Source organism: Alosa alosa, chromosome 13, assembly GCF_017589495.1.
Source record: "Alosa alosa isolate M-15738 ecotype Scorff River chromosome 13, AALO_Geno_1.1, whole genome shotgun sequence".
Taxonomy (NCBI): domain Eukaryota; kingdom Metazoa; phylum Chordata; class Actinopteri; order Clupeiformes; family Clupeidae; genus Alosa; species Alosa alosa.
The window spans coordinates 30317396-30342674 of record NC_063201.1 but is presented as its reverse complement, the minus strand read 5'-3'; the positions used below and the strand labels follow the sequence as shown (position 1 = coordinate 30342674).

Sequence of the window (25279 nt, the reverse complement as noted above, 5' to 3'; positions counted from 1 at the left end):
TAGATTGTAAAAAGGTGGGTCAGTGATAAAGATCACCCTGTAGTCTGATGACAATCTCTTTGAGAATTTCCAGGTCTATCAAACAGATAACAAGCAGATACAGATTTTTATAGCCTACTCTTTTACCAGCCATTTAAATGGACATAGGTAAAATTACTGGAATGTGGATTTGAATTTTTACAACTTTTGAATTGTATTGAATTGAATTGAATTTGTGCACAAACAGTGGGGTTTAAATGTCTGATGGTCGGTGATTACTCCAGAGTTGTTGTGTCTCTTAAAAACTCCAGGTAACTCATGGACCAACATGTTTTTTTTATTTTTAAAGTATATTTTTTGGGCTTTTTATGCCTTTGGAGATTGACAGGAAGCGAGTGGGAGAGAGAGTCGGGGTGGGATCCGGAAAGGACCACGGGGCGGGAATCGAACCCGGGTTGCCGGCGTATGGTGCAGCTGCCCCAGCCAGTCGCGCCACTGCAGGGGCCATGGACCAACATGTTAATGAAGTCATCTGGGTATGACCGATAAGATGATGAAGATAAGATTATGAAGATAAGATTATGTTGTCACTACATATTGAGTGATTAATTGATTTCATATAAATGTTGGATTGTGTTAGCCTGGAGGACCAGACCCAATCTGAAAAAGTTTGTTGATTATTAAAATCAAATATATATCGGCGCAATGTTTTCCAGCCGTCTTATTTGCTATTGTGGAACTATTTTTTCAGACACCTCACAAACGCGTATAAACTTCCGCTCAATATTTGAACCTGAAGCATGACGGTGGCGCAGTAATATCAACGTGCAATGAGTCTTCCAACAGAAATCAATGGGATTTTACAAAATGCCAAATAAAACAGAAACTGTTTTATTTTGTTTTGGAACATCATCAAACACCACTAACCAATCGGTGAGTTGCACAGTTTTGAAAACGAACGTTAAAGGTTGTTTTAGGACATGTTTGAACATGCCTGTTGGCAGCCACTCTGAGTAGTCAAAGGCGATTCAAAATGAGTCAGAAAAGTCGAGACAGGACCAATCGTCAAAATTTCAGAGTCCACCACTCTAGTTCATCCAAAACAAACCAGAAGAGGGACTCAAAGTGCTAAATACCGGAATTTTTCTTTAAGGGTCTGGCGAATAATGAAAATGGTCCAATTTGAGGGGTGACACCAAGCATGCATTTGAAAATATCACTGCAGGCAATTGAATATAGTATAAGTATATATACTTTTTTGATCCCGTGAGGGAAATTTGGTCTCTGCATTTAACCTAATCGGTGAATTAGTGAAACACACTCAGCACACAGTGAACACACAGTGAGGTGAAGCACACACTAATCCCGGCGCAGTGAGCTACCTGCTACAACGGCGGCGCTCGGGGAGCAGTGAGGGGTTAGGTGCCTTGCTCAAGGGCACTTCAGCCGTGGCCAACTGGTCGGGGCTCGAACCGGCAAACCTCCGGTTACAAGTCCAGAGTGCTAACCAGTGGGCCACGGCAACACTACGGATAACACTACAACCAACGTTTGCTGACCGATTCTGGACGTCGATGCAATTGGATAACGCTATGACCAATGTTTCCAGACATCGCAGCGCTGTCATCTGTTTAGTTCGCCTCTGGCCCACCTATATCAGATACACCGATGTGATTGGTGCAGCTCGGTTTCATGGGCATAGGTAATAAGCATCATTACTCGTCGCCAAAGTCACTCGCTGAGAAAATTCTCTAGCTCTCGCGAGAACTCTGGATTTCCAGGGTTTCCAGGAACTATATGCTTCCATTGCAGATAGACCCATTTTGTGAGTTCAGATGTTCAAATCTCTTAATCTTTATTAAATCATGACAAATAAAAAGGAAAACAGTCCATCACTAAAAATATGACAATATCTGTGTGTGTATGCATGTACTGTACATAGGTACGTGTCTATTTTGATAACCCAACATTTCTGAACTGCTTTCAGATGTGGTTCAAGGAAATAGTGCATAAATAAATGACAACAAATACATATGGACAGTGGACACATACACACCTGTATAGTATGGCTATTTGCACTATACGTGTCTTTGTGAGTGTTCATTTCTGTGTGTGAATGTACGAAGTCACTGTGGAATACAGTTATGTCCAAGTCTGTCTGCTTGGGCTACCTTGACAGTTGCGTTTCGGTGCTCATACTCTGAAAAGCATAGGTGATGTGTGAGTGGGCGTGGTCTAGGTAAACGTCTCCATATGATTGGTTGTCTCCTGAGTAGTGTCTCCACTGCATGAGCTCAGACATGCTAACCCGCTGTGGAATGTTCACACTGTCGGCACGACGACCCAACTGACAGGCCCGCTCCGCCAATGTGGTCTCTTCCTCTGGCAAACCTTCAGAACACAAACACACCTCTGATTTGTTTGTTTTGTAGTTTGTACACATGTCTAAACGTATGTGCACACCTGTAAGCATGTGATTGTGTGTGTGTGCGTGTGTGTGCTTACACTGTATCTCTCCGTCCCCTGCACAGCGACAGCCCAGGAGCTGGTGTGTGAGGCACGTTGTTTTGGTTTCAAAGGTAAAAAGATCGCGGAGGTCCTCAGAAGAGAAGCTGATGTGATCAGCCCCTTTCCCCAGATCAACTACTGCACCTGACAAACCCTGCTTACACACCTGCCTTTGGTAGATCCTCTCCTCTATTGTACCTGTTTACACACACACACACACACACACACACACAGAATGGAAATGATGAAACCTTTTGAAGTTAAGTGAAGAGCTTAATGATTAGTGATTGGAGTGTAAAGACTGGGTTTGCATTTACTGGATCTAACCTGTGGTCAGAAGCCTGTAGATGTGAACAGTTTTCCTTTGTCCATCTCTCCACACACGTGCCATTGCCTACGACACAAACACCTCATCAGTACTCTTCCATACATTCGTGAATATCTTTGGTTCATGTCCACAAGGTTTAGGGGCAGCCGTGGCCTACTGGTTAGCGCTTCGGACTTGTAACCGGAGGGTTGCCGGTTCGAACCCCGACCAGCAGGCACTGAAGTGCCCTTGAGCAAGGCACCCAACCCCTCACTGCTCCCCGAGCGCCGCTGTTGTTGCAGGCAGCTCACTGCGCCGGGATTAGTGTGTGCTTTACCTCACTGTGTGTTCACTGTGTGCAGAGTATGTTTCACTAATTCACGGATTGGGATAAATCAGAACAGAGACCAAATTTCCCTCACGGGAGTATATATACTTATACTTCAGCTTCAGCGTCTCACCTGCATGTCATTGGCAGGATTCCAGTCAATGTCGTAGAGCACGAGGTGGGAGGCCCCCACCAGGTTAAGGCCCACCCCTCCAGCCTTGGAGCTTAACAGGAAGAGGAAGTGGTCTGAGCTCGGCTTGTTGAAAGAGTCCACCAGGTTCTGCCGCTTGGACACTGGGGTGTTACCGTCCAGGCGACAGCAGGTGTATCCGAGATGAACACATAGATCTTGGAGCAGATCCAGAGTCTGAGTGTAGTTAGAGACCAACACCACCCTTCAGACAGATAAGGGAGGGGAAGGGGGAGAGAGAGACGGGGTTATTAGATCAATAAATAAGTAAATATATAACTAATAACTACTATAAAATATTTAATATAAAACATATTTTAAAAGGTATGTTTCTCATTGTGTGTATTAACATTTCCACAAAGCATTATTTTTCCATCCCAAATGCATGCAGACTGTGTGCACCTGTCTGTGGGGTTGTAGTGCTGTACAGCAGCGAGGAGGTCACACAGCACCAGGAGTTTCCCCGACTCGTCCGTGCCGAACGTGCCGCTGCTGTAGGCTGCAGGGAACAGCTCTGCTGACAGGCCCTCACACACAGAACCCTCTGTGCTATCCTGAAACGCAAAGATACTCCATTAAATCCTATATATACACTATTCATTAGAAACACACACACACACACACACACACACACACACACACACACAGAAATGCAAACACAGAAACAGCATAATATACAAGAGATAATAAATCTTATGAGATAAGTATACAGACATAAACATAAACACAACACAACATTGCTACACTTGTATGGAACTGGAAGACCTGGACTAAGCATATTTGACACAGACATTCTGAGCTGAGCCCTTGTTTTTTGTTGTTGTTACAGGCAGCCTATGAAGGAATTGTTGATTGAACCCATAAATTAAAGTTGATGATTTCCATCGTGTCAAAACTGAGAAGATATTCTACTTTCCCTTGGTGGCGGCCTGCCAAGATGCGCATCAGTGAGCAGCCAGGCTCAGTGAGTAGACCTGTCAGACAGCGCTCTCAACACAGAGCACAAACCAGACAAACCATCTGTTTGCTGGTCCTGGCAAAACACCGTAATTAGCTGGACATGTCTGCTGCAACATTGTGCTCATTAGCAAGTCCATGTGGCCTGAATAAAATATGCTGAGTGGGTGAGCCACTCCTTAACCTTGCTGTCTCTGAGCTGGCTGAGAGTCTGCATACACGTCCCAGGAGTGCCCTCTGGAGGCCCTCATGAGTAATGCACACTAAAGCTGGCCCAGGAGTGCCCTCTAGAGGCCCTCATGAGTAATGCACACTAAAGCTGGCCCAGGAGTGCCCTCATGAGTAATGCACACTACACTAAAGCTGGTGCTGCACATGTGAGACAACTGAAGTCTTCTCATTTGGAACATCTCCAGTTCAACTGAGATACACTGTTCGGCGTACAGCTGAGCTAATCAAAAATAAATAGTTTATTGTGCTAATACCATTCAGTATAACTAAATATTAACTCTAAAGCTGAAACCTGCCAGTAAGACCACCTACCACCTCAACATGGCACTGAATGGTGTTAATCCAGGTTAATCTGAATCATCATGGTCATTACTGAAAGGTGCATAAATGGAAAAACTCCATAACCCAAATACATATTCCCATAATAGTGATGTGATCAACTCAACACGTAAAACATGGAGATACCTGTAATAAAAAACGTACAGTTCTTAGCGCAAGAAATTCTCTTGGTAAGGAATGGTACATCATACATTCTTTGTCAAAGCGACATAAAGAGAAACACCCCCATACAGCAGCCACACCTTCTTCATGGTGTTGTAGAGCAGCCCCGGGTGGTTGCAGAGCTTCTTGAGGGCGCTGATGCAGGCGAAGTGCGGGCTGTTGGTGCTGAGGTGCGTGGTGGAGCCCCGGAGGCAGGACCGCACCGCCTGCGTGCTCAGCAGCTGCGCGTACAGGCTGCTCTGCAGCGGAGTCGGCCGGCAGAAGAGCGTCCACTCCACGCGGCCGGGGAGGTAGCGGCCGATGATCTCCTGCGTCCTCCTCAGGGTGAACACCCCGGTCAGCCGAGACAGCTCCGCGGCACGCTCCTCTCCCAGTGCACGCTCCTCCTGAGACACCGACACACATGCACAGTAAAAACAGCTGACAAATACAAACTCGTGCACACACACACACCTTATTCTTTTATGGCCAGTGCAGACTACACAATTTTTTTTGTCTTCCATGATGATCTTTTTACGATTGACCATGTCAGACTAGGCGATCAGAGAACCACAAATTCTTGGCACGTCTTGGTTGTAAGATTGGCCACATTACGAGATCACGTCTCGTTGCGTGACGTCATAGTGCCCGTGTCAACACAGGAGTCGGGATTCAGGATTCTCAAAAAAATCTGACATGCTAGACTTTTGGTCATGGAGTCGTGGAACATCACAGACAACACAGGCCATTACGCACAGCTTCCCCTGATCTATGTATACACAAAGGCCACCAAACGAGAGAGACATACTGGACTAGACTGGTAATGGGCTGCTTAAGGTGTGTGTGTGTGTTTAATGTGTATACTGTATGTGTTACCTGAGTGCAGGAAGGCTGGCGGGAGTGAATGATTGGCTCCTCATAAATCTTCCTGTATCCTGCTGAAGATCCCAGAACGCCTGGATTCACAAACTCAACTATTGAGTAAAACTCTTGAAGGTCATTTTGCACAGGAGTCCCTGCAATAATACACACACAATACACATTATTTATAAATACATAAATGTCTATACACACATTTCCATGACAGAAAAAACTTTTTGTGCTTATTTGAGAGCAGAGTACACTGGCAATTCCACATTTATTTTTGGCTTAGTAGGTTTTTAACTCACTCTTAACAGTTCCTCAAAGTCCAAAACTTGTATTATAGTGTGCAGGAGAGTGTGTGGTGTGTGTGTGTGTGTGTGTACTACTCACCCGTCAGTATGATTCTCCTGGTGCAGGAGAGTGTGTGTAGAGCGCTGGTGGTTTTGATGCTTGTGTTCTTGAGCCGATGACCCTCGTCACAGATAAGCAGGCCGAAGTCCAGCTTCTGCAGCGAGCTCAGGGAGCGCAGCACCATCTCATAACTCACCACCATCACTGGACACACCGGAGACGACACATACTCCTCCACACGGTGGTCCTGACCCCACACATACACACACACATAAACACACCATTACACAGAAGCAAGGGCAACCTCTAGTTGGGTGAGTGGGCTTCACTCTAACACGCTGCACCATCCTGTGACATAACATCTAATGTGTCCTTCAGTTCCTAAGCATGATGCTTTTTAACCATAATATAAATCAGATTCAGAATCGAATATTACTGGTACTTCCATTCTCTCATGAAAGGCACTGTAATGCCATACAAATGTTATAAATGTTTTATTTTTGGCAAATTCAAATAGAAAGTGGTGTCCATACACAGTAGATGAGCAAAAGCACTGTCAGCAGGCTGTAACTACTCATGTTGGAGGAACATACGCTGCTCTTGGTGACTGTGTTTGGTGTGACTGGTCACCTGATCCACCATGTAGACTCGAAGTCGTTCTCGTCCGAGCCACTTGTTGAACTCGGCCCCCCAGTTCTTGACCAGGCTGCCGGGGGCAACGACGAGGGCGCGGGTGATGGCTGGCTTCCCCCCATACGGCCCCTGCCTCAGCAGCATCCACAGCAGGCTCACGCACTGCAGAGTCTTCCCCAGGCCCATCTCATCCGCCAGGATCGCACCACACCGCCCCGACAGTCTAACACACACGCGGTTACACACTGAACTATATAGGGCACTCCGCACACACGTGGTTACACACTGAACTATTATAGGACACTCCACACACACACAGTTACACACTGAACACGTATATAGAGTACCCCCCCACCCCACACACACACATACAGTGAGGGTTATCAGTGTTCACCTCATTCCCATGATGCACTCATAGAGAAAGATCACACCCTCTCTCTGGTGCGGCCGCAGACGAACGGTCAGATGAGGATCCATCACCACATCTACTAATGGGAGGCCACTTTTATTCCAAAGCCACTGGTGATTGGCTGGGGGGCGAGGCATCACTAGAGCACCTTCATACATAAAATTCAGACATAAATATTTCATTAAACCTTTAACACTTACTGTGCTTGTATACTATGCTGTGTGTGTGTGTACCTTGTGCATTTGGGTCATGACGGGGCCGTATCTCTCTCTCCGGCTCTTTGGATTTCGCGACTCCACCCTTGAGAGATGGCCGAGAGAAGGGTTTTGCTGCTGACCTGGCAACAGCGGACTCAAGCAAGGGCACTGTGGAGGTTGCAGTGGAGACTTCCTGGAAGCAGCGGCCCTTGGCATAGTCCTCTGCAGAGATGACCCCCATGACCTCAATCTGCTTCCCAGAAACCATCAAGGTTTCACCTTCAGCCAGATTCTCCAGCTCTGACGCTTTGTAACCAGAGCCTGACATACATAAACAAACAGTGTCTCTATGCTTACAATAAAAAAAGAAATGCTTTATTTATGTGAATAACTTCTGTCTGTTTCCCCTACATATTTGCTTCATTGTATGTGTGCCAATTTCCACAGACATAAAACAAGACACTCTCAGACTCCATCTACCAAACTAGTAGCAACTGAAATCATATTCTCATCTAAAAACAAAAGCAGATTCTGAGGTCCTGCATGCTCTGAATACTTTTGAGGGCAATTGGGTCAACTCTATGACATGACTGGCTCACCTCGACCAATATCCTTCCCCTCCATGTCCTTCAGCACCACACTCCGCCCCTTGGCAACCAAAACAGCATCCCCTTCCCAGCGTTTATGCTTCCTGTTGGACGCCTTACACCACATGACGCTGAGGTACCGCTCTGAAACACACCAGTTCAGCGTTGACTGAATACTAAAGGCATATGATCTGAACTTCCTTCCTCCTATAATTGGAATTGTGCAAACAGATTAAGAGCATTTATTAATTAATTGTCTAATGCTAATATGGAAAACCACCAGTTCCACGTACCACATATATTACCCTACAATAACCATGTGATAAATTCACAGCCACTCTACGAGACCTTAGACAGTGAACATATATATATTTAACATTCATATATATATATATAGTTAATCCTTTTCATTCATATAAATACATATTTGTTTTAGAAATATACCCTAAAGACTAAAATTACAGCTAACTGCTATAAATATGTAAATATAAAAAGAGGGAGAAAATCTAAACAACAGAAAAAAAAACATAAGCAAAGAAAAAGAATGCCGTAGACTGAGTCTGAATGTGCAGTTCAAACCAGTCTGGAAACTGTGCATCCTAACATACGAGTCAGATCTCCTCTCTCTCTCTCTCTCTCTCTCTCTCTCTCTCTCTCTCTCTCTCTCTCTCTCTCTCTCTCTCTCTCTCTCTCTCTCTCTCTCACACACTCACACACACACACACACACTCACACACACACTCTCTCTCTCTCACACACACACACACACAAAATCAAAATCTATCAATATCCAACAGAGGGCAGTACTGCAGCATGGCCTAGTCTCTGTGCACAAAGCCTGGGACTTTCCTACTTTCTGTTACCCCTCAAAAAGCAGCTAGATTATGATTGACACGAATGATTCAGTCATGAAACTGGGTCTTCAGCTGAACCTGAAGAATAACAACTGACAAAAACACACACATGTAACACACAAGAAAGCGCTGATTTAGAAAAGGAGAGCACAAAAGTGAGTCATGGAAAAACATTTTTATTCTCATTTACACAAATCCCTCCTCTCCTTCCAAACCTGTACATGTCTGCAGCTCTAGCCTGCAGGCGTCTAGAAATGCACAAGCTTCAATCTGGCACTGTGACAAGAGTTAAGGGAAGGATGTCGGTCACTGAGTGTGTCAGAAGTTCATAACTTCAAACAGAACCCAATGATTGGTAAATGTTCACAGAAATGAGCTACTAACCAGTAATGTGTGCTACTTTTATCAGCATAAATCCTACTATGCAATGTTGATGAAACCGTTCAAAACTGAGACTACACTGTAGGTGAGTGACATCCTTTGTTGGACTACACTAAATTGTATGCAGTTTGTAGAGATCTGAACTGAACTCAGAGCTATACCAAAGACCCTTGATTACTTCAAAGCAAGACTACTGGTTTATGCAGGTAAGAACAGGTCACTTTTAAAGTAACAGATGCTCAGTGGTGCAGACTTCTTTTAGAGATCAGCGGTTACTCCTGAAGTTATTTGATAAGCCAGTAGCCTTGCTTTACAGTACATGCCTCAGATGGCTGCTCCTGACCAGGAGCTGGCTCCCCTTCAAGCAGTGGACCCTGGAGAGTGTTGCTTGAAAGTGCTCTTCATGGATGGATGTGTGTGTGTGTGTGTGTGTGTGTGTTATAGGCATTACATGTGTGTGTGTGGTAGTCCGTGTCTTAGCCGCGCCGCTCTCAGTCTCTCCACTTTGACCTTTGCCCTGAGAAGCTCCTCTTCTAGCTGTTGCCGTCGCTTTAGCCCCTCCCTCTTCTCATCCAGGTAAAGGCCCACCTTCCTGTGATTGGCCAAGACCAGCTCGTGCTCTTCCCGCATCATCTGCAGCGACTCAGCCTCCAGTCCGGGAAATCTGTGCGAGACCAGCTCTCTCTGGTACAGGCCCCGCCTCGGGTGCGTTATCGTGGGTGACAGAGGAAGGTGCATCGACGAGGGACTAGGGGAGAGGGAGGGGTCGTAGTTATGTAGCTCCGTCTCTTCCTCCAGTTCCACTTCCTCCTCCTCCTCCTCCTCCTCCTCCTCTCGCTCGTTTGGTCCTCGCGCCACTTCACTGTGGGGGATTGCGAGGGTGTGTGTGGACGTGTGCGTGATGGTCGGTGTCACTGACACGTGATTGGTCAGTGCTGGCAAGTCAGGAGGCGGTTTCACATCCTCGGATTCAACTCGGACCGCCATGGTAACCCCGTGAAAGTCTGACAGGGTAGGTCCGGAGGAGCTGCTCCCAGGTTGCTCAATAGGAGAGTCTCTCTTATACTGTAGCCTAATACACACAAACACACCAGCAGTTATAACCTCATCTATAATCTATTACATGACCAATACAACTTCACCACTATTCAAACGGTATGGCAAACCATTTGCAAATGCAGTATTAATAGTAGCAGTATCAATACTAACTGGACTATAGCCCTAAAAAGAAATTGTGATACTTCTGTCTGTACAGTGATCTTATATTTTAAGAATTCATAAATTAAAGTCAATTATAAAATCAATATAATATCATATACAAATATTGATACTAAATATCAATTAATACTATTAATCAAATTCATATAAAGACATTCAAACACTTGAGACTAAGCATCTATCTGTCTCACCTTAAAAGGAAAATTAGACACATCAATGAGATCACTCTAGATTACGGACACCCATCCTAATCCAGTTTGCAACATGATCAAACTGCATGCGATACTTAACGAGCTTGTCTGGCCTGCACTTTCCCCTGCTCAACTGACTACATCAGCACGCAGACTAACAGAGTAAGAGAAAAACAACAGGCGTGCAACAGGTGACAGGTGTAGGTGTGTGTGTGTGTGAGAGTACTCTGGTTATCAGCGCCAGGATGCTGATGGTAGTTTTGTGAGACTACGAACTGTTTGTTTACACATTTATATCAGGTGTGTGGCTCTGAAGATTGACATGTCTGTTTGTATAAAGGGTTGACTAAGAGCATCTATTGGTATTCCCAGAGAGCCTATGCATGACATTTTGGACTTTCGACTGTATGTCCCACCTATTTACTTTGCGTAAAAGGCACGTGTTTAGAATTGTTTTTGTTTATATAGTTTGTGTGCATGTCACTGAGAATGACTCAAAGCATTAAGCACACTGTTCCACTGTTGAGAAGTGATGACAAGTGATTATCTGTGTGTGTGTATGCGTGTGTGTGTGTGTGTGTGTGTGTGTGTGTGTGTGTGTGTGAGAGAGAGTGTGTGAGTATCTCACCTCTCCAGAGAGTGAAAGAGATGAGGGATCATCTCCATCACGCGTTTGGTTGGCTCGCTGAGGCTGCCACGGTACTCAGGCTGGGCGTGGCTTCGCAGCAGCACTTCCTGTTTGGCGGCCTCTTTGAGGCGCTTGTAGAGCGTGCGCAGGCCTTGGGCCGTGCGAGGGGGACGTTCCCCCCCGAGGCTGTTGTAGCGCTGGGCGATGTTCTCCCAGCAGCGGTTTTTGTCCACAATCACGGCATGCTTGTTGGTGTGGTCTTCCAGCAGGCGAATGTGTGGCTGGGCCAGTCGCAGCAGGTCCAGTTTCTCCGACAGCGTGAAATTTGATGAGCGTGCCTTCCCCACTGCAGCATTAGACACGTACATAGACGCCATCTTGGCTCTAAGCCTGCCGGATGCTGGCTAGACTAAGCCTGAGTGCTGGGTAGCGCACGAAGGGCTAATACTTGCGCTCTCCTATTCTTTCCTCCTTGATTAATGTCACAAGCTGAGCGCTGTCTCTCCCTTTGTCTTTGCTGGGTCTTTTTCACTAAGCTAACTAAGCTCCCCTCCCCCTCTCCTCTTTGTGCTCCTGCCACCTTCTTTTGTAGTCTTGCTTCTTTTTTTGTCCGCAAAAATGCAAATAAAAACAACCAGGCACACAAGCAAACAAACTCACACACGTGTGTGTTCAAGCAGCATGTCTATCTTCTGTGTTACACAACTCGTTTCCCTCACACACGCAAGAAAAGGATCAAGCCTAACTAGGCCAGTCCTCGCTAGGCCTCCGCCTACAGGGGAGGGCTTTGCTCAAATTCCTCTCGGCTTAGTCTGACGCAGCTTGGCCAAAGCTGCACTAAACCCACGCTGACCTACATACATGCTCAAGCACAGGCGGAGAAAACGTTTTTATTTGCCTTGCGGAAACCCCATACATATTTTTTGGTGAGAACATTGTGAAAAAGGAAGTAATCATATATATATATGATTGCTACTTAGTAGGCGCAGTCATCTGCATACAATCGTGTATGTTCCATGCGCCGCTGAAATCAAAGCGCGACTGCGCAGGTCACACACAAACACGCAGGGGATCAAAATTCCAACCGCATGTTACTGCATGTGCTCTCCGGACCTTTTGCTTGGGAGCGCATTTTTTTTATGAACGAGTTAGAGCCGTAACCACACGGGGTGATTTCAGTTGGGAAGATGAGACAGAGTGGGTCTGTACCGATACACTCCGCTCTAATCTGCCTTGCGGCAGGTTATTAACATAATGGCAGAACTTGTGTCAATCACGAAAACTTCACTGTTGATTGGTTAAATTCTTGAGAAAAGGCGCATACGTCACACCATGGTCTATCTACGCCCAAACTGAGCTTCGTGCAGTTAGATTTGGTTGGTTTCTCAAACGCCTCCATACTAACAAAAGAGAAGCAAACGAGATGGAAATAACCAAGATCATAATGAAATGTGCTGTTGTCATTGAACGTATCGATTTCTGAAAACGGATGGACAATGTTATAATGAAAATCCTGATATGACGCGAGCTGGGTGCAGACTAACACTGAGCTAGTCAGATGAACGCGGCTTCTTCGGTATGGCAAAATCGTTTTACGCTGGCTGTTTTACGTTCCGATCTGTGATTATTAAGCTTCTGACAAATAAGCCGAAGTTTTTATGCTGTGCTATGGACGTAGCATTGCCATTGCATAGATATTACCATCATAAACTCACACAAGACACAAGACTCGTACTCCTGAAGATCAACGCTGTATATTTGGGTTGGGGAAAAAGTCTGTGATGTTGATCACTGTCGACAATCATTACAGACAGACCTATATTTTACTATGTAGTGGAAGCTAAACGCAAGTAAACACTGTTTATCCACCTCTGAAATTTCATAAATAGAGTTTATACACCTCTTATTGGAGTTTATCCACCTCAAACGAGTTTATTCACCAATTGCAACTTTTAACATAAAAAAATCACACTGTATTATCCACATTCACAATATCTTCACTCATCAACACTCTAGAAACCATTTAATACCGCTGGTTTTGTTATTGTTAACATTAGACAATAACTTCTCTTATTTTACCACTACACCCCTGACTATAACACGATATGCCACTACTTGTAAACCATGCAGCTGTATGTCGCAATGACCATACGATGCCCATGGGTCTTACTGTGGAAACTCACATGAAAACACAGATAATTTTTCTTTGATTGTCAGTTCATCATCACACAGAAAAACACACACACATGCCGAATATCACAGTATAAAGAAGGACAGTGCCTTGCTCAAAACATCATTACCCCTTTTACCTGCATTGGCATTCAAGCAAGAACCAATAGCATGTCAGGTAAATGTGTATTCACAATTTTCACAAAGTGCATAAAAAAGGTTTATACTGTTATGAACTAGAAGCATGCAGACAGAGCCAAAGGGACTCACTGAAACTATAGCTCCATTTGAACTTTGGCTGGCCTCACACAGGATAGCATCCTTCAGAAACCAGCACTTAAAACTGATTAATGCAGATATCAAAATATGACTGCTACTGATGCAGTTAACAAAAATGGCCTACAATGTCCTCATATTTTAAACTAAGAATAAGTTGTGAAATGGATAGAAAAGTCTCAAACAACATCTACCGCTAAACTGCATCACAGCAGGAGACTTACCAGAACCTATTTTAATCATAAATGCAAATTGTGTGTCAGTGAACAGTGTGTTACACAGACAGAGTTTTAACCCATCCATTGGTAGTGAGCACACACACACATACTCAGGGAGAAGTAAGCACACTAGGAGCACACGCACACATTTACGAAGTAAATGTAAATGTTTCACAACAACAGGCTGGTCTACACCGGCAGAGCAACTTAGAAGATAAGTCTATTTTTTTCTATTTTTCAAATGCACACAGCACTCTCATGTCTGGTGAAGCCAGTTCCATTAATTATAGTGGAAGCTAATTGTTGCAGCATACGCCCTGCAAAGAAATGCTTCAGATGCATGCCCGGTGTAGCTCCACTGTTACAATGATCTTTTTGACATGTCAACACACCGAGAGCACTGTTAACAGCTGAAAACAGATTCAACACATCGTGACAGTATCTATATTGTGCTATATCACAATATAGGCTCCAACTGCTCAATTAAATGAGTTTTGCTGAAATCTCTGGCCAACAACTACCACCAATATCTTAATACAAGAAAAACAGGTGACTGTTGGTCTGTATAATCAAACATTAAAAATGATTTACAAATTAAAAAATGTGTTGATTGCTGCTCCTGGAAAAAGTGGTGCAACCACTGAAAATCTTTTAAGGCCCTGATGAACAATAAAGGTCAAAACATACAGTGTATATATATATATTTAGCCACTACAATAAAGGATTAAAAGAATGCTTGCTTTAACAATGTGCTACTACTGTCTGCACTGGGTGTATATTGTCTGTGTGTTGCTCAAATGCTGACTCTATGAAATGCAACTCTTAGGGGCATCTCAGATGTGTGTTGTACGAGTGTGCATGATGTGTATGCTAGACTCTATGGCCTGTATGGAGTGTTGTACCAGACCAGAGGCAGGTGTGTGAGAGCGTACCTGTAGGGCATGTCTGTATGCTGATGGGTCGGCTCTGGGGGGCCTGGTGCTCCTCATCCTTCATATGTGTGTGTGTGTTCTCCTCTTCCTCAGAGGGTGTATCTGTGGTCTTCTCAGAGACTGGGACCACACTGAGCACCCGTGCCAACGCTCCTGACACTTGAGACTCACGTGGTCTCCTGTTGACCGGTGTCTGCAGAGAGAACATCATTCACATCTTCTGTGATGTCAGAGTCCATGTAAAAAAATATGCCCTTAAAACTTTGCACTAAAATAAAATATTCTGCTAATCCATAATACAAAAACAAACATAATAAAGTATAATAAAGAATACTCAATGGTTAAACAGATGCTATATTATCAATGTATTTTGGACTAAAACACTAATTAAAACAATTAAACGTTTACCACCCTCCAGAGCATGATGTGACCACATCCCCACTCCAGCAAAATACAAAAAAACATTAATCATGACAACATTATTCCTGAATACACTGCATTCTAAGACATTGAAAGAAAGTTAATGACATTTCTGCCTTAAAACAAGACAATAAGAAACAGCATCAGCTTTCCGATTCTGGTGCCATATAAAAGCATCTGCATGCCCGATATATACCGTAATACATACATCTGTGCTAATCATTACCATCATCATCATCATCATCACCACCTTTACTGGTAGTCTCAGGGACCATTCAGAAAACAGACAGTATAGACATGACATATGACATATATCATGCAATATAAAAGAGCTGACTGACTGGTATTGTAAGGCATTAAACCTAGGAATTGGTTTCTCAGAACAACACTGCATAACAATGTTGTTCTGAGAGTTGATCAGACAACAAATACATTTGTACATCAAACTTCTAAATAACGGCTGAAAAGAGTCTGACCCATGATGTCACTAAATGAATGACCTCACCTACACTTCAAATGAGTAGCCTACAATTTTAAACCTCACATGAATGGCCTCAATCTCAACAAATAATAAAACAATATACATGTTATGTGTATATTGCATATTGAGATGCTTTAATGTGTGTACTTATACAAGCCTACAGTGATAAAGAGATCTGGGGAGGAAACCCCACGGTATCTTTATTAGAACTAGGCCTACACCTTGACATCCACAACATTAAAATAATGTTGCTTTGCTTGGGTAATTAAAATATATAAGAAAAATAATACATCAGACAGAGTTTAGAGTTGTTATCCTTATCTTAAAAGCCTGATAATAACACTCATTTCCTGTAATACCAGGGGAGACATTCATACCGTGTTAACTGCGTTAGTGAGTGTGGGTTTGGGCTGCAGAGGCAGTGTGCAGTGTTCAGGAGTGTCAGGACTCGGACAAGGAGGAAATCCTCGCGTCCCAGGAGGCACAAAGCGCATCTTTTTAGCCGCATTGCCTTGCTGACTAGGAGCTGCTGACCGACGCATCCTGCCCAAAGAACCATTGCAGACTGTGTTAAATGCATCGCGCGTTTTTCATAGAATAATATTAATAATTTCCTATTCCAAAATCAGTTAGCACTTAACTAGATGTGGACAGTGGCTATATTCAGCAAATGTAGAGTCAAATAAGAACAAAAAATAGATCAGAAAGAAGATTGTCAACGTGTCTTCGTTTTATGCAGCTTGTTATGCAGTCATTTACACAGAAAACACTTAATTTTAAGTAGCTAGTCAGCGTTAACTAACTGTTGCAAAATACACATGCTAACGTTAACGCTAGTTCGTTTTCATAACATAAGACAACTGATTTCCCAGCTGTTGTGTTACTGACCTATAATTCAGAACTGCTTAAATTTTAGATAAAATAAATTAACACTTGAATTACACGTCGACATATTTGTACCTGTTAGCTTTCCAGTTTGTTTGTATCTAGTAGTCCTCCTCTGTGTTTTGGTTGACACGAGTCAAATCGCGCGCAGTCTAGCGCGGAAGTGACGTTGGTCAACGTGGTGAGAGTTTACAAACTGTAGATTGGTTGTTTGATGTCTGACGTAGACAATGGGAGCGGCTAATCTCGTGCTGGTAATCCTAGACAGTAATCCCATGTGTAAAGAGTGAAAGGGCTATGTGAAATATCTGAATGTACGCAGGCAGGACAGCAGTTTTATTTGAAAGCTTCCTTTGCATACAGGCATGGCGGAAAAACAGACACTGCTGTGAGCGGATTATATATGCATTGATTTCAATAATTTGCAATATAAAGGTAAGTGTTAGGCTAGGCCTATGACATCACAAATGTGCACAATTGTGCAAGATGGTCTTGGGTAATGTGTTCAGTTTTGTCTTCTTCATTTAATACTGTTGCAAACTACAGCACTGTTAGCCTAAATTATAGCCTAGCTGTTAATTTTTTTTAAAAAGTGCAAAAGGAAAACCAGACAGTGTGGGTGGTTGTCATCTGAGATTGAGAATGAGATTATAATCCAATCAAATGGCAATAGGCCATGTTTAATCCTAAAAGTGTATTGGAGCAAATGCCAGAATGAGAGGGAGAGAAAAGGGGAGAGATGATCACAACATGGGAGTTGTTGATACATGTGTTTCTTCAGATGAATGGATGTCATGTGCATGTGTAAAGGCACACTTTGCTCTCACCTGAACACACATGTGCAGGAACAGGACAGGATTAAAGATCAGAGAGAGAGAGAGAGAGAGAGAGAGAGAGAGCAAGCAAGATGGGAGGGGGGAGTAAGTGAGGATTTAATTCTCAGTTTGTGGGCTGTTGAGAGATCACCACCCTCCTGCAGTGCATGAACAGGGAAAAATGGGATCTCTAGAGAGACATGAATGTGTCTGTCCTTTCTCTCGACTTAAACATACACACATGCAATATTGTCAATTGTTTTTTTTCAGGGACCTCATGTCCCTTGGTACTGTTTGTGTATGAAAGAGTCTTGTCTTTCTTCAACTCCACCTCTTGGTGATCAACAGTTGGCTACCCTACGTCGCCAGGACAACCAAACCACACCTTGGAAACAGAGGAAGGTTACTAGGAAGAGGAAACAGGGAGATAGCAGATAGAGTGAATCAGACAAGGAAAGGAAACTTTTGCTTCAGGTAAGGATTTCTGGATTATAATGGTTAAAATGTTCTGCTTGTAATTTGACTGCCTGTGTGTTAGAGTATCTGTCTGTGCAATGCAGATAAACTAGCTCTCTCTGTTGGTGCAAGTTTATTACATGTGCTGTGGTGTGTTTTTGTGTGGGTAGTGTTTTCACTCTGACATTTTATTGATGTGAGCATGTTGAAAAGTAATGCATATTTGATGTATATTTACAGCAATAATCATCTAACATGCTATGTATGTATGTGCGGTGTGTATGTGTGTGTGTGTGTGTTTACATAGAATGGGTTATGATGTTGAGAGATTTGTGGGCTATGTCAATGAGGGCTTGCTTTGTAGTGTGTGTCGGTGTGTGTGCGAGGATGCTGTGATGTCGCCGTGTGAGCATGTTTTCTGCAGGGCGTGCATCAGCGCCTGGCTGTCCCAGCACGCCACCTGTCCTGAGGACCGCACTCACCTCACTCACACTCAACTGCGGCCGCTCTACAGGTTAGACACAGCCCACTGCGTCAGTACCAGGGCCATTTCAGATCTCTTGCTTCCTGGGACATCCCTACAAACACACACACACACACACACACACACACACTGCAGTGTGCACTAATCTTCCACTTATTAAAGGGACATTCTATTTTTAAATGGCTGTTTTTTTTTTCAAATAGTTGCTATCTGACTGGTTTACACATCAATTAAAAAAGTTTCAGATGTACTTGTGCACCTCGCACTTTTATTGTTCCCTGAGGTTCTTTCAAGTGTCAAATTATACAGTGGCTGATCTTTCTTTATTCTAATGCTACAATGATGTTATGATGTAATGCAACTATGATGTTATGACAAATGTTTCCCTTTTGAGCACAGTAAAGTGTGTAATTAACTTTGTATAGTTAACTTATACATCATACCCTTACCTAGCTGTCAAACTATAGAAACACTTAAAAATAGGTGGAATATTGCTGTGTTACAGGTACATGCGTAATGACCTGATGCGACTCCAGATTCGCTGTGTGTTCCATGTGCACGGCTGTGATGTCATCAGCTCACTTGAGTCCTTACACACCCATGAGGCAGAGTGTGACTACTCTCTGCTGACATGTAGCAACACAGGTATACAGTCTCCACACACACACACACACACACACACAGGGAATTGCCATGCTACTGTATATTGAGCTAGAGCAGCACACAGAGCAGACATTACAAGAGTGTGACTACTGTCTATTGACATGCAGTGACACAGGTAATCTCTCACACACTCTTTCTCTCTCTCTCTCTCTTACACACACACACACTGGTTTTATATTTCTCTGAATGATTAATGAGGAAACCCCTGAGTTACCCAGACAGGCTCGGAGTTTCTTTAAGTGCAGTCACAATCAAATTGGCCAATAGGATGAAAGGGGAATGGATGCCAGCTGCTTAACAGTAGACTCATATATCACTCTCGATACAGGCCTACATTAACAATGTGTGTGTGTATGTGTGAATCTTTGTGTGTGTGTGTGTGTGTGTGTATGTGTGTCATCAGCAGGAGGGCTGTACTTGTGTTACCTATGTGGTAGGTATCATGTGTGCATAAGATCACAATTTGAGATGTGCTGCAGAGTGTGTGTGTGTGATATGCTCATGTGTGTGTGTGCTGAACATTGCTTGCATTAGTACTCTCTCTGCATGAAGTCCTAGATGTTTCCGTGGGGCATTAAGTGTGCTGTGTATAAAAAGTCATCCTAAAAAATAAATAAAATAAAAATGGTTTCATTCACAAACTCCCCTTGTTTTCCCCAAGGTTGTGAGGTGCAGGTGTGTCGCCGAGACCTGGAGGCTCACCTCAGCGTGTGTGAATTTGGCAGCAGATTGTGCTTAGGCACAGACAAGGACACACACACATGCGTCACAGAGCTTCGCACTGAACTGCAGCTACTTAGGTGTGTGTGTATATCACTCACGGCTGCAGCTTTTTTACTTTTTATTGTCCTGTGCTGAGGGGCGGGGGGTGGGTGCTGAATCCCTGCGATGGCTGCAAATTATTGTGATCGTCAAAGTTAATAAGGAAAAAATGAGAGTTGAGCCACAGTAATAATGTGTGTCTAATGAATTGATATGTGTCTTGGGTTGTTATATAAAACGAACTATAATGTTGTGTGTGTATTTGTGTTGCAGGGCAGAGTGTGTGTGTAAAGTTGAAGAGCTGAGATGTGAGATGGAGTCAAGGCTGGATTCCCAGCGAAGACACATGGTGCAGAGAGAGAACTTGTTGAAGAATGAAGTGGAGGAACTTAAGGTAGACATCAGTCATATATCTTAAGCAATTATTATTTAGATGCCCAAGCAGCATTATGTCTGTGGGTAGCTAGTTTAATTCACTTTGATTGTAATTTTTCATGTAAATACATCTATGTACCTACCATATTTTCGTGCGAGTCCCCCAGACTATTCAGACCAGCCTAGGCTTTTCACTTTCAGGGATGCAAACAGAGGTATAGTCAAAAAGGAGTGAGATTATCGAAGCCCACGCCCCCACAGGAAATATCATATAATTACATTTTGCCACCACCTCTGCAAGGGCGGCACAGGCCACCCTTGAGATTCGATTGGCCACCCCCAAATCTTAGTCTACAATTGGCCATTAACATGGTCTAAGGCAGGACCTTTCTTGATGCACTTGCAGCAGTTTGAAGTATCAGACGTCAGAAATGTAAGTGGCAAACGCGCTTGCCTTTATTGGCCTACAGGCTGCTGCTTGTGCTAACACGCAAAGATATCTATTTACCTATTGCATCTGCCAGTGCCTATTTATCTAATCACACACTTAAGTCGCCGACATTTGATAGGGCATTAAGTGTTAACTGTAGGCTAGGCCTATAATTTTGTAAAAGTGTTTAATGGTAATAATGTCCTAATGTAATGTTAAGAAAACTTTTCATTTATGGTTCATCAAGCTTAGGCCTACTCACTAAACACTCGTCGCATCTAGGCTACAGGTAGCGATATTCTGATGACATGTATGACCATTCAACCAGTCAAGCATTTGTTGTAAAATATTGAAATTATTGGAAGTTTACATAGCTTAGGCTAAACTGTATGCTTATTTCGTCCCCAATACCTGTTTTATTCGTCCCGATCAGGAGGGATAAATGAAACATTGTGCACGTTCCACTTTTGCTTATAATAATTAAATAATTCCTGAACGCAGGGCTGGACTGGCCATCTGGCATACTTTTTCCTTTTTTTTTATTGGCCGAGCCAGTCTTTCTAAAGTTCATTTTCCATAGTAGCGCGTGACAACAAAATCATATGCCTGCGTTCTGTTCCCAGAGCTTTCTCTGATCTGCAGCGTTTCTCAAATTATGAGCCTCCTCGACAAGTAGATTGCTGGTCTACGGAGCCATGAATTTAAATTACGCCCCACTTCTGTCTGTTAATTTGCGGCACAATTGAATGATATTATAGAACCGCGGACCGAAAGGTTTCCCCGATCAGGAAATACTCCTTAATTTGCAACTTTTTGTAGGCCTAACAGAGGTAGCCTAAATATCGTGCCTATGATGTGAAAAAACATTTATTTCACTTGTCTCTGGATTGAACGCAGAATGTGGGCTGTTGCGCAAATAGATGAATGAGGGAGGGAGATTCCGTTAACAAAAACCTAAAGTTTTGCTAACATTTTCTCCATTATTATCGTAAAATATGTCTCCATGCAGGGCAGGGCTGGTTCTAACCTAGGCTAGGCTACTTTATTTGGGTGGGCTGGTAGAAATTTTGGGTGGGCAACATAGCAAAGCTGTCAAATTGGATCAAAACTAACATAAACACAAAACAATAAGTACTACCTAGCTTGAGTTACTGCAGCCAACAGCCAGGGATAGGCATGTCTGATGTATTTAAAATACAAATTTGCATTTTATTTAGTTGGAAAAAAATGGCATCGTATTTTGTATCAAAATACTTTATAGGTTTGTAGTTTAAAAATACTGCCAAATACTTTTGGTAAAACCAATAACCTACTTTTGGTGATGTGATTATAAAAGTGAAAAACAATGAATGCAGCACTGGTGCTGACTTGTAATTTGCCCACAGTTGTTGTGATCAGAATATTGAGATTCAGGCAGATAAGTAACATGTAGGTTGCTCACACACTCATCCCAACCTCAAGTTTCTTGAGAACTTTAGTCATCCAATTCGAACACATGGAACCGGTTATGTGGTTGCCCTGCAACAAGTTGCCCCATGTGCAACGTTAACAATGTTTGCTCACATACACAATACACTCCTTCATACCAACTTCAAGTTTCTTGAGAACTTTACTGATCATTAATCATCCAATCCGAAGACATGGAACCGGTTATGTGGTTGCCCTGCAACAAGTTACCCCACGTGAAAATGTAATTAATAATTTGCCCACACTTGTTGTGATCATAATATTGAGATTTAGGAAGATGAAATTGCTCACATACACAATACACTCCTTCATACCACCCTCAAGTTTCTTGAGAACTTAAACACATAGACAAAAAAGCAGGTCAAATTATTTTAACAGCTACAAAAATAGATGCACATAGATAGAAGTTATTGTGGGGGGAAAATGTATTGGATGAGTATATTTGTATATCTTCATTTAATAGAATAGAATAAAAAGGATTATATTTTAATGTCCCCATGATGGAATTTGTTTTAGCACAGCATAGCCCAGGGACAGACAACTTAGATAATTAACTTTAATATGTTTGTATTATTTTATTCAAATACAAAGACATTTTATGTGAGAGTAAGGTATTTGTGTTTTTTTTTCTTTCAATTTATGAGAATGGTGTTTGTGTCTGGTTTCCCTAATGTATTTGTGCTAATTTCACATCTTGAGCCTGTTTCTGTTTATCTGGTTGTTTTGCCTCATGCCACCCTTGAATTAATCAGTACCTCACCAGTGCCACCCTTGTTAAAAATGTCTAGAATCGCCACTGCACCTCTGCCATCCAGGGCTCACCCTATTCACACAAAAATGTTCTTTATATGAAAATACACTGTCCCAGTTCCTTCCCTTATTCTGTCTGCTGGGGCCTGACTTTGGCTGGTAGCTGGCTTGTCTTGACAGAAGAGCTGGGCCACACTGGGTAGATATGATGGTAGCCACTCTCTCTGTGTGTATAGCACTCTGGCAGTGATTCAACAGAGCATGCACTCCCTTGTTAGCATAATTAATCTCTTTCATGCAGAAAGTACATTTGGCATGTCCCTTTTTTTTCAATTTTTTTGAAAAAGTCTGACATTTTGAATTTGTGTTTGGCTGTCTTGACCTCAATCTCCGTTTCAACCTGTAACCAAGACCAGTTCCAATTTGTTTTACAACCCTCATCCACTTTCTTAACTGTTAGTGCCTCACTCTCATCAAATTCTCTCATTCTGTAAATGAAAAGTTGCATATATTAGCCATAGTGTTACCCTAGACCTGACAGTATCATAACAGAGTGCAAAATAGTTCACTTCACTTTGCCCCCTTTCTCACTGCGCCCCAAAATAACGTTATTCTGCACGAAAATGTACAGTTAAAATGTATCAACAGTAGTGCGGTCTGTCTGTTAGGATAAGCCCACACATCAGTTTCTCGCCCTTATGTGGTAGGTGTCATTGAAAATAAGTCAGTTCGTCACTTGTCACTTCGGGTTGCATTTACGAAAAAGCCTAGACCAGCGGCTCATTAGGCTACTAGACGTCAACAAGCGGCTAGCCTAAACAAGTACGTTACCATTAGGCTACACGTTGGAAAGGGGGTAGAGTTGGATATAACGTTAGGCTGCTACTAAAATATTACAGGACAAAATACTGCTAGTCTGTCCGGAACTGAACTAAACTGACAGACGCAACAAACAAGGTAAAAAAAAAATCCAACTGTATTTCTGCTAGTCATGTAAAATGTACATTTTACCCCCGCAGCCGTGAAAAAGGCGGCATCCGCCAAAAGGCGCGCTGTTTGCATCCCTGACTTTGCAGTTTTAGGCATCAGATTGTAAACCTGTAGAAAACTGAATTTACAGCAGCATTTCACTAGTACAAACATAGGGAGATATATATAATTACTGCCAGCTCTAATTATGTTATTCATTTGCAAGGCAAGTCTGCTGGTCGTTAGTTAGGGAGCGAATTTTCAAAAAAACAAAAAAAAAACAAATGACCACCTCCCTGTATGTGTCTAGGGCCAGCTTTCCTGCGTGATGTCTGATGTGTGTGTGCTGCTAGCCGCGGAGCGCTCCCGTCGGCAGGAGCTGGAGAAAGCCGAGCTGGAGAAGGCAGAGCTTCTGGAGCTTCTGAAGGAGGGACAGAGGCAGCTCACGCCCACTCATCAAACCACACCCACCCCGGGGGAGGGGCCCCGCAAGACCGGCCCACGCAGCCTCACCCTGGACTGTATCAAGAGGAAGAGTAAAGAAGTCACAGTCATCTAGCACAGAGCCATTAAGAGGAAGAGGAAAGAAGTCACATTCATCTAGCACAGAGCCATTAAGAACTCACACTTGCGCTACAGAACATTATGCCTATCTTCCTGTAAAGACTGAAATATGAATGGAAAACATCTGGAGATCAATGAAATCTAAGTCACTTGGACTTGGCTGGCTGTGTCGATGAAACCAACACAACTTGCAGGCTTTGGCAAGTTGTGCATAAGACTTAAGCAGAGAGCTTCTGAGGTCAAAGGTTCCATCAATGGCGTCTCACAGTTCAAACTATCAACACTGAGCCATTTTTCTGCACATATAGACTTATAGACAGAAACACATTTAAATTAAATGTAAAATGGTGGTCCCCCTACGAATACACACAAAATGATGTAATCTGTAAACCATTTGTCAGTATTGTCATGCTCACTGTGACTTCCTTTTCATAACTACGCATTTGACCCAAGCCTGACCAAGGACAGAGAATAATTGCCACAATTACCAACATCTGAACCTGTGATGTATAGTTTGTGTGTGTAAGAAAAAAGTTATTGGGGCCTGCGTGACTTTTTGCATTCAATTGTCATCAGTTTTTTGATTGTTTTACATCATGAGCATAACATTTAGTTGAACACACAGCTGCATAGAGACACGCGTGTGTATTTTCTAACTACCATTGAAAAAAAAATGGAATAGAAATGTATGTCTGTGCTTTTTTTTAAATAAAGTTTCACCTGTGTTCCCAAAGAAACTCATCTCTGCAGAATTGCTCAGTGTGTGTGTGTGTGTGTGTGTGTGTGTGAGGCATGGAGGGCTGAGACACCTTTTATCAGCCCATTATTTGTGCCTGGGTAGGGTGCCATGATTCCAGTTTATTTTATTCA

General features: G+C 43.1%; 3 protein-coding genes across 5 annotated transcripts; 1 reads left to right on the top strand and 2 right to left on the bottom strand.

Moving 5' to 3' along the window:
• Positions 1–1822: 1822 nt before the first annotated feature.
• Positions 1823–16846, bottom strand: rad54b (RAD54 homolog B). 2 transcript variants are annotated; one of them, XM_048260300.1, is made up of 15 exons: positions 16750–16846; positions 16166–16332; positions 14889–15086; positions 8034–8165; positions 7471–7755; positions 7223–7385; positions 6826–7051; positions 6235–6442; positions 5857–5996; positions 5082–5387; positions 3715–3866; positions 3256–3517; positions 2815–2881; positions 2485–2685; positions 1823–2370 (listed from the first exon to the last, which is right to left on the bottom strand). In XM_048260300.1, the coding sequence occupies exons 2-15, from the start codon at positions 16329–16331 to the stop codon at positions 2147–2149; spliced, it is 2730 nt and encodes a 909-aa protein (XP_048116257.1). In that variant the 5' UTR covers position 16332; positions 16750–16846; the 3' UTR covers positions 1823–2146. The 2 variants fall into 2 exon arrangements, with proteins under 2 accessions (XP_048116257.1, XP_048116258.1); XM_048260301.1 differs by having other exon boundaries at positions 14889–15081; positions 16167–16332; positions 16750–16845.
• On the bottom strand, positions 9063–12063 carry LOC125305528 (fibrinogen silencer-binding protein). The gene is made up of 2 exons (XM_048260302.1): positions 11294–12063; positions 9063–10328 (listed from the first exon to the last, which is right to left on the bottom strand). Exons 1-2 carry the CDS (start codon positions 11668–11670, stop codon positions 9704–9706), a joined length of 1002 nt encoding a protein of 333 aa, XP_048116259.1. The 5' UTR covers positions 11671–12063; the 3' UTR covers positions 9063–9703.
• Positions 12639–25140, top strand: rnf41l (ring finger protein 41, like). 2 transcript variants are annotated; one of them, XM_048260304.1, is made up of 7 exons: positions 12639–12869; positions 17838–17963; positions 18253–18459; positions 18935–19074; positions 19754–19892; positions 20128–20248; positions 24156–25140. In XM_048260304.1, the coding sequence occupies exons 3-7, from the start codon at positions 18254–18256 to the stop codon at positions 24402–24404; spliced, it is 855 nt and encodes a 284-aa protein (XP_048116261.1). In that variant the 5' UTR covers positions 12639–12869; positions 17838–17963; position 18253; the 3' UTR covers positions 24405–25140. The 2 variants fall into 2 exon arrangements, with proteins under 2 accessions (XP_048116261.1, XP_048116260.1); XM_048260303.1 differs by lacking the exon at positions 12639–12869 and adding an exon at positions 16972–17109.
• Positions 25141–25279: the final 139 nt, after the last annotated feature.